Source organism: Temnothorax longispinosus, chromosome 7, assembly GCF_030848805.1.
Source record: "Temnothorax longispinosus isolate EJ_2023e chromosome 7, Tlon_JGU_v1, whole genome shotgun sequence".
NCBI lineage: Eukaryota > Metazoa > Arthropoda > Insecta > Hymenoptera > Formicidae > Temnothorax > Temnothorax longispinosus.
The window spans coordinates 18,346,919-18,356,713 of record NC_092364.1 but is presented as its reverse complement, the minus strand read 5'-3'; the positions used below and the strand labels follow the sequence as shown (position 1 = coordinate 18,356,713).

The 9,795-nt window shown below is 36.3% G+C and overlaps 1 protein-coding gene and 1 long non-coding RNA gene across 2 annotated transcripts; both read left to right on the top strand.

The window, feature by feature from the left end:
• The first annotated feature begins 173 nt into the window (after positions 1-173).
• Positions 174-3,658, top strand: LOC139815993 (uncharacterized). The gene is made up of 3 exons (XR_011732882.1): positions 174-2,358; positions 2,614-2,646; positions 2,731-3,658. It is a non-coding gene; the product is annotated as an uncharacterized lncRNA (long non-coding RNA).
• Positions 3,659-3,969: 311 nt separating this feature from the next.
• Positions 3,970-5,545, top strand: Uch (Ubiquitin carboxyl-terminal hydrolase). The gene is made up of 7 exons (XM_071783416.1): positions 3,970-4,147; positions 4,223-4,234; positions 4,403-4,528; positions 4,615-4,757; positions 4,838-4,979; positions 5,058-5,133; positions 5,210-5,545. The coding sequence occupies exons 1-7, from the start codon at positions 4,115-4,117 to the stop codon at positions 5,353-5,355; spliced, it is 678 nt and encodes a 225-aa protein (XP_071639517.1). The 5' UTR covers positions 3,970-4,114; the 3' UTR covers positions 5,356-5,545.
• Positions 5,546-9,795: the final 4,250 nt, after the last annotated feature.

Here is a 9,795-nt window from a genome sequence, read left to right as displayed (position 1 = left end):
AAATAAATATTGCGTAACTATAGATGTCATTTATCAATACCGTTGAGTTATATTGCTATAAATTACGGGACGATGTGTTAATATAGATACACATTTCCAACGTTTTTGTGTAACCCGGAATTAATAAGGTATCTTGTACACAATTTTATCTTATACTTACCTATGTAATTTTGTATTGCTTTATTGCTTTTTAACATGTATTTGATTTTGGCATAGACTTGTGTAAAAAATAGAAGATGTATAAAAAAAGTAAAAACAAAAAATATAAAGCTTATATCTAGGGAAATGAGGACCGCTGATTGGAATCGGCGGGGGTGGTGGAGGGCCTTTACAGGTCCCATTTTTATCGGATGAATGTTTGGCTATAAAATTGAAAGTGTAACATAATTTTTTAAGAAAAAGCTAGGCCAAGTTTAGCCAAAGTACATTTAATTGCAACGATGCCCGGTAAAAGTGGGTCCTTTTCTCTCGGTATAAAGTTTTATAAAACACAGTAATACAATTATAATATTAACAAGTTGGTAACATGTAATGTAATATAATATAAGTAATTAAATCTCGAATTAAATTAATGAAAGAGATGCCCCCGGAAAAAAGGGAGGCGTCTCATTATTTTCAGCATTTATTATCAGCCTTTATTTTCAGCCTTTATTTTCAGCTTTTATTTTCAGCTTTTATTTTCAGCTTTTATTTCCAGCTTTTATTTTCAGCCTTTGGATTATCATTTAAAGAAATAAGAGAAAACAAATTCAAGAGAAAAAATTTAAAAAATGTACTTTACATTCCAGAAGAGAAATGTCCAGAAATAAAATATTATTGGGTTAGGAGATGCAAGATCGAAGAAAAAATTGTGAAAAAAGGGTTAAGAAGAATTTATTGACAAGATGATAAAGAGACGACATAATAATGATAATAGAATGAAGATTCAAGAGATAAAGAACAAAATAAAGTATAAGCAGCGTCAAGAAATAACAGTATCAACGATGGAAATTACGTAAGAAAAATTATGAAGATTTTGTTGACGAGGAATCGAAGTAAGAAAGAAAAACAACGATAGAGAGAAACGGACGGAACGTACAAACGAGATACAAGCAGCATCAACAAAAATCAAGTAATATCGACGATGGACATTGGAGAAGAAAAATTTTGAAGAATTGTTAAGGGTCAAAATAAGCAGAAAGAATAAGGGGGAGGAAAGAGAATTGTAGATCGTCATTATTAAATGAAATAAACAAGAATTTTTTGGCGGTACATTGCGACAAAAAAGACAACGCAACGCAGATAACGATAGAAGAACGAAGAATGAAGAAAAAAATAGAACAAGAAGAAAGAGACGTTTGTCGAATGAGGATCAAGAAAAGGAAGAAGAAATGACCATGCAAAAAGGATCGCGATAGAGGATACAACGCAACGATAGAAGACCGAAGACCGAAGAAAGGAATAGAACAAAAAGAAAGAGAAGCTTGTCAAGAGAGTATCAAGAAAGGGAAGAAGAAACGGCCATGTAAAAAGAATAAACGAAAAATCAAGGTGAAAAGAAGACAGAATTATAGACATTGAAGATAGAAATTGCAGCGGAGGATTTACGAAAAGTTCACCGAAGACACCGAATAAGAATTGGAAAAATAACGACGAAGAAAGAGGATTACAAGAGGATATCAATAAAAAGGAATGAAGTGGAATATCTCGAAGAAGCATCGCAATAGTGGAGACAATGTAATGATAGATGAATGAAGATCAAAGAAAAAATGGAGCGTGAAGGAAAGAGAAGTTTATCAAAGAAGGATTAAAAGGAAGAAAAGAAGGAACGATCATGTAAAAATGGTAAATGGGCGACCAAAGTAAAAGGAATATTGAAGATATAGAAATTGCGATGATTAACTTACGAACAGTTTGTTTAGGAAGATATAAATAAAGCAAAAAGGATAACACCAAAAGAAGGATCGTAGTAAGACATGAAAAGGAATCAAGAGGACTCTGTTGGTGAAGCATCACGATAGAGGAGACAGCGAAACGAAAGAAGAACGAAGACCGAAGAAAAAAATAAAACAAGAAAAAAGGGAATCAAGAAAGAAAAGAAGAGACGGCCATGTAAAAAGGGTAAACGGAGGACTAAGATAAAAGAAGTATTGAAGATGGAAATTGCAGCGGAAAAATTACGAAAAGTTTGTAGAGGAAAAATTGGAAAAATAATGACTGATAAAGAGGATTATAGAAAAACATAGTTACAAATGAATGAAAAAGAATATCTCGACGAAACATCGCAAAAAGACACTCCAAGCTAACAACCTGAGAGGACAGCTTGAGAGGAGGAGGAGGCTTGGGAGAGGCATCAGGCGCCAGCATACCAATTTTACAGTAAATATTATTTTTTATTTTGTGTAATAGTAATTCTTTTTAATTCTTTTATTCTTGCGTTGTTTTATTTTTTTACCATATTTTACGATTTAGAAATAATAATTTAAAAAACGTAATTTGAATTTTTATAAACGTTCAGTCTTGTAAAGATCTTTTTCAATAAATGTATAATTATTTAAATAAATATTTAATTTTGAATGATGAATAAAAAGTTTGATGCGTGTAAGAATTTAATCGTTTATTTATATGCTTTAGAAAATAACGATGCGGAAAGTCGCATCAAAGGCAGTGAGTATAATTAATTTATATATTGTATTATATGTATAACTATGGCCTATTTTTGTTTAATCGAATTATTTGTTTAAATGACAGAATAAAAACTAGGGACCTGGACAGTGTCGCATCGAGGGAATCCTACAGCCCGAGAGGAGGAGGAGGCCTAGGAGAGGCATCGGGCGCCGGTCGGACAACTTTGCGGTAAATATTACCTTTTTCAAGTCGAACAGATACGTCGCGTTAGGCATCAGCTTAAATACGGCTTCGCGTGTCACGTCACGGCCGGAATGTAACGAACACTTTTTCCGCCGTGCTTTTTGCACGTAGATGTTGACGAAGAGGAGGGATATGGTCTGTCGCAATTTTGTGTCTAACTACCGGTATATTGGTATATTCCACCGGTATTAAATCACTCGTGCTTGTCGTAAAATATGTGCATCCAATTTGCGGTGCAAAACGTACGTCCCGCTGGCCCGCGATCCGAATATACTTACGCGTGCATTTGATTAGGTTGATAGCGTAATTACCGGTTTTTCGAAAATCGATTTAGGCTCTAAAGGGGATAATGTGTCCGTGGGGATTCTAAAGTTCTATATCATTTATTATGCCATGTTCTGTGAAATTATATAAATAATTAGAATGAGAGAGATGCGAAAATTGACGTAAAATATATTGCTAGTTAAATGGCACGATCAAGAATGATCACAAAATACAGCATATAATATTTAACTAACGCAGGAGAAACTTGAATGAAATCAGCCAGACGCGCTATCGAAAAACTAACAGGATTGACCATGGAAATGCGACGTGTAAGCATCTACGATCATATATATAGGCTGAGTTTCTAAATTTATTGCCAGCGCTATAGTATACGTTACATGTACTATAGACTTCCAGCGCTGGAAATCTATAGTACGCGTAACGTATACTATAGATTTTCAGCGCTGGCAATGAATTTAGAAACTCAGCCGTACATAATCCAGTCTGTCGCATTGATAAAGGCCTTCACACACGAATCGACGGAAGACGTAAGACGTAAATCGTAAGGAAATACACCAATCAGAGTCGACTATTCCCTTTTCCAAGAGGGAAGAAGAGGGGAATAGTCGACTCTGATTGGTGGATTTCCTTACGATTTACGTCTTACGTCTTCCGTCGATTCGTGTGTCCGGGGCTTAAACAGTAAAAATAATGTCCTTCGTTTTGTACACTGTACTTTCGCGCGCGCGACCACTCGCAATATATCGCAATATATCGCGCGATTCGAGAACGAGACGTAGCGTGCGTGACTTGACGTTTCGCGCGATGTCGGATGTCGTCTCGTCATGGAAACGAGACTGCACGAATTTGAATCGACTGTGACGTGAGTCACGTGAGTGTGACGAGTGTGACGTGAAAGGGCTTGTCGAGGAACGTTCAGGAACGTTTACCGGCGTGTTGGAACGGAATCTCTTACGTGTGAAAATTATCGCGATTCATCATGGCTTGGGTGCCCTTGGAGTCTAATCCAGAGGTAAGTGAGCCTCATCTCGAGTCACGACACGTTGTTGCTCGAGCAGCGATTGAACAACCGGGCTTTCTGTTACAGGTTATGACGAAGGTAAGCAGCTGCAATGTTCAGCCGGTTCGGGTTAATCTCGGCGATCGTAGTCTTGGATACGTCGATCAGCACGTGCTTCTCGCGAAAGAAAACATTCTAACAGATTTCTTCGGCACGGTCGAAAATGCGCAAAAATTCAGTGTACTGACTTCATGCCTATTTTTGTAGTTCCTCCACAAGCTGGGCGTTCCAAAGAAATGGTCGGTCTTAGATGTGTACGGTTTAGAGTCGGACTTGCTGGCAATCGTCCCTAGGCCCGTTCTTGCCGTTATTTTGCTTTATCCTTTTTCGAAGGTATATGTAGTGTACAATATGACGAAGCGTCTTGGGGATTTGACTGACACATTTCTATAAGCAAAATTGCTTTACCGTCTTCTTAGATTGACAAGGCTGAAGAGGCTAAAGCAGAAGTTAAGGATAGCAAGAATGATGGTCCAGATTCTGTATACCATTTGAAGCAAAATATCTCAAACGCATGTGGGACAATTGCGTTACTTCACAGCGTAGCGAATAATTTGGACGTGTAAGCATCTATGATCATAAATAATCTAGTCCGTTACATTGACAAACAGTAAAAATACTTTTCCCTTTATTGCGTTACAGCATACAATTGGAGGATGGCTTTCTCAAGAAGTTCTTAGATGAAACCAAAGGACTCTCGTACGCTGAACGTGGAGAGCGTTTAGAAAAATCGCAGGAAATTATTGATACTCACATGGAATCTGCCCAGGAAGGACAGACTGAGGTACTTGGCTACTTTGTAACTGAAAATGACATGATTGTCTTTCAAACTGTAAATTACAGATATATTTTCTTCTTTTAGGCACCAGCTGAGGATATGGAGGTGTACCACCACTTTGTCGCGTTTGTACATAAGGACGGTTCCTTGTACGAGCTAGGTACGCGTTTGTTCTACATTGACTTTATGACATGGCTAAATAAAAATGCTGTAATAACAAATATTTGTTTTTTTAGACGGTCGAAAGCCTGCTCCTATCAATCATGGCTCAACTACACCGGAGGCACTTCTGGACGATGCTGCCCGCGTGTGCAAGGAATATATGGAACGCGATCCCAACGAAGTACGCTTCACAGTGGTTGCACTCGCTGCCAACGAGTAAAACGGCGTCCTCATCCTCAAGTGCATTTGCCTTTAAGCTAATTTAAACTCAAATAATTTTACACGTTATACAATGTTGTGTATATTTCGCTTCAGCAACGCATTTGTTTTGTCAGTTTCTTTAATTGCCAACTTTTTTTAACACTGTGTAGGACGTGAAAAAAAATTTATATACGCAGTTGTATATTGCACTGTTTTGTTTTTATTGAAAAGAAAAGGATCCTCACTGATTCCTATACGACGTGGCGCTTGTATCAGGTTTAATAATATCGAAAGTGATATATGTAGGTATTTTTAACTGTCAAGATGACGATAAAAATATGGTTCGATGCGAGATGCTATAGAAAGAACGTTTAAAACGAACTCCAGATATCGCGCGTCGGTCAAGGTCTTCGAGCTTTGCGTAACAGCGGACGACTGCCAGATCGAGTTCTGGTCTGCAAGTCGGAGTTGATGATAAATTAGGACCAATACAGCCTTCCGTTTGGCACAGATTTAACACATTGATTTGATAACGTTCACTTTTGACCGCTAACTTTATACATCTCGCACATTTCGTTTTCATTAATTATCGACCTTTGATATTTTATGATACTTAATGCTTTTGTCACGGTAATTACGCATTGTATGGAAATGTTAATATTACCACAAGAAGCTCTTTGGAAATTGATTAACTGTTACGGAAATGACATGAGTCATCATTTTGATGAAATTGAATTAGAACAGTCTTATAATTGCCTTATTTCTTAATTTATGTAAAAAATATTTGTAGTGTACTGATTACAGAGATCACTGATTTTTTTACAGGCAGATTATTTAATTAAAATGTTTACGGATTTTTGATTACCTGCAATTCTCCAAAATAATTAAAATTTATAAATTTAAATCCGTAACATTCTTATATTTTATTAATTAATGTTTTTTATCGAAATATTACAAATAATTGAATAGTCTAGCAGCTGAGGGAAACATTTAAACGTAGTTGGCATATTTTATAAATTTTCTTAGAATATAAATCGATTTTTAAAAGAGATTTTTTTTTTCTTTTTTAAGAATATGCATATTTATGGGCATTCGTTATATGTGGAAGCGATCTATTGTTTCGTACATTATCAAGAATTGCAAAATGCATCGGTCACTGACCAGCCGTCGAAAGCGTTAGCTATTTTGGATCCTCTTCCGCGAGACTACGCATCTTGGCACCAATTCTCTAAATAGTGGCTGCAAAATACAAAATAAACTTAAATTCCAGTAACGCGATCTGCCTATATTATATAACATATTCCTTCGTTCTAAATCGTGATTTAGAAACTTGTCCATAACGAACTATAATTTTAATTGCAAAACGTTAAAGCTTAGGACAATAGCAGGATGTTGTTCACATGGATTTTGAATTTTCCGTTTACTTTATACATTATTTTATGATATAAATAAGTCTTGCGGAATTTAGAAACTTGCTTTATAACGAACCGTAATTTTAATTGGAAAACATTAAAGCTTAAGACAATAGCCAGGATGTTGGTCGCATAAATTTTGAACTTTCTATTTACTATTTTATTTTATACATTGTTTTATAATATTTACAAATCTTGTGGAATAGAATAAGTGTGGACACGGCGGTCTCTTCAAAGAGTCTTGTCAATTTTTCCATAGGTAGAGTCAACATGTTATCTCGGAATTAACATGATAAAATGAACACACAGCCCTTTTAATGTTTATTTTGCTTTAGATAATGAAAATGCATGCTTATTGTTATCGAAAGCATTCCTCGGTGTGCTGCGTCATCCTAATGGAAAATTTTAAGTATATGTTTTGCCGTGCGGACTGGACCGGTTAGCATCGGTTATCGTGGACCGGTTATATTCTAACAAATAAATTATTATGATAAATTGCTGCAGACCACATAGCTTTTACACTGTCAACACAGTAGAGAAGCGTCGCCGCTATCTTTATAGATTCTTCAAGGCTTGCGGAAAGTATTGATTAGCAAACGTAACGGAATAACAAAATTCCATTACGTTACAATTTAATCAGCGTATTTGTTCCGAAAATTATCATATTCGTCGTAATCGCGCTAATTTGTTTAGCGATCTCCAATACTTATCGTTATATTTCAATACGATTGAGCGATAAGATCAATTCACCACCCATGAAATATGTACATATTTACGTGATATGTATATTTGATAAACAATCTCCAGAATTCGAATTGTTTAAAAAAGAAAGATGAAACGTGTATCTTTCGAATCTCAAAATGTCATTTGGAGGCTTATTCGCTCTATCGTTGTGTTATTTATAATATTTATCGAGTAGCTTGCGAAGATTCGCGTATCAGCCCTTCAAGATGAGATTTATGATCGCGAACAGAGCTTTCGCGATATTTTGCGCGGTTCTCCTCAATAGAGAAACTGTCAGCGGCTGATAAGCGCAACCTAGAGCAAACTTACTAATCGCACGACGGGTATTACTTTAATTGATGAAACCATTTATGATGGCAATTCCGCGAAGTTTCGCGATTAACCGATCGCGGTATCTGTATCTCGCCAGTGATACAGTGAGATTCGCAGATTTTGCAACGTAAGAGACAATGCTACGCAATTGCATGTAAGAGAATGAATTGCTAAGAAGAGAACTCATCCCAGGTAGCACATACACGTTTTAGAAATGTTTTATAAGCGTTTTTCCGAAACGTTTTATAACCGATTTCTAGAAACGTTTCTCATGAGTAAAAATGTCCATTCGAAAAACGTTTGCTGGAACGTTTCTTTTCCGACAAAATAACGTTTAAAAAACTATTATAGAAACGTTTTGTTTTAATGATAAAGACATTTTAGATAAAGACATTTAAAATTCCTACTTTGTACGTCTTTTGAACGTGTTTATGATGTCTTTGAGACATGCGTGAGAATGTTCTAGAAGCTTTATGCATATACCATCTATGACGTCTATTCTTTTTCGAAAAAATTCCTGAACTGGTGCACATTCATGCAATAAGTTAAAGTGAAACAAAATATACTTGTCTCACTCTAACTTAATTGCATTATTGATGTGCACCAGTTCAGGAAGTTCTTCAAAACGGAACACACGTATAAATGTTCTTTCAATGGCCACGTTCAGTAGAGTGTTTATTTTGTACAATAATTAGTTCAATATAAATTTAAATGTTTCAAAAGAGGCTATTAAAGCTATTATATATATATATATATATATATATATATATATATATATATATATATAATAATTTTGAAAGGAAAAATTTAACAAATAGGTATTTTTATTAATTGTAGAAACGTAAAAAATACGTTTCTTAAATCATGGTTTCAAAAACATTTTTGTTCAAACGTTTCTTAATGGTTCTTTACGGTTATGAAACTGCAATGTATACATTCAAAAAACGTATATGAAATTAATATGTGCTACCTGGGATCTGTTCTTAATTCTAAGCCCTCACGCTATATATTTTGCTGAGGAGACCGCTTTTCGAAAAATTGCATTAAAATAGAAAGAAGTAATATTTAATTTCCGTTCTACTCGAACAGTCGTTGTAGTTTTCGTACAAAATGACAAGGTTAAAAGCGAAACAAAAATTCTGCAGTGTGCAGTGTCGAGTATATGTTTGTATACATCAGATATATTACGTGCTTGTTCTGTACAACGGTTTAAGGTCAACCCACGCTTATAAAATCTCACGTACGACCTCGTTTCTGTTTCTGGTCCCCGCGTGCCGCGCGTGTCGTCCGTTTTCGTTAGAGCTGAGTCGCTCGCCGTATAGCCGCAGATTTGATACGCGTAAATTTTTCAATACGCCGCACAACGTGTACACTCCTTATCTCGCTTCTTTACCACGCCTCTTATATCGCTTTCCCGATCGCTCGGTTTTAGTTGCGGTTTGTGCATATGCATATGCGCGGAGGCCTTGGGTGCCTCGAATGTACTCTTACTTTCAAATAAGGAATCAAAGGAAACCTCCGTGCCGAAGTCGAGGACGCGCGTCAATAGCGAGGTCGGATTTCCATCGACGTTATTTTAAACTATGTCGCAACGTATCCTTCGTCATTAAGCGTGAAGTTTATTTACATTTGGATTATCAAACATTGTCACACATTAATCGCACCGTTGGGTTTCCAAAAAACAGTCTCCGTTGTAACGAGTACGTGTAAACTTTTCGGATCAGAAAAGATTCCACTCCTTTTCTGACTTCTACTGGCTTATCATTGCGTCTGGGAAGTTCAACCTTTGATGCCGAAAGCGAGTGCGTTGACCGGTAATACATCAATCCTTTGCACGTTGCGGTCGCGTCATTGAAGTCTTTTATGCTAACAAAATGAATGACTATATCCACGCAAGTTATTCCGACTTGTTAATCTTTAATTGCAGTCATGAGAAAGTATAAGACGGTCCCAATCACGCGCGGCGCGACACTCGTGATGCGCTTTGATGC

Bases quoted from the DNA above. Each gene is read 5' to 3' on its own strand.
- Uch (XM_071783416.1), top strand. From the start codon at position 4,115: ATGGCTTGGGTGCCCTTGGAGTCTAATCCAGAG. The intron at 4,529-4,614 runs GTATATGTAGTG...CCGTCTTCTTAG, and splicing joins TGCTTTATCCTTTTTCGAAG to ATTGACAAGGCTGAAGAGGC. The intron at 4,758-4,837 runs GTAAGCATCTAT...ATTGCGTTACAG, and splicing joins GTAGCGAATAATTTGGACGT to CATACAATTGGAGGATGGCT.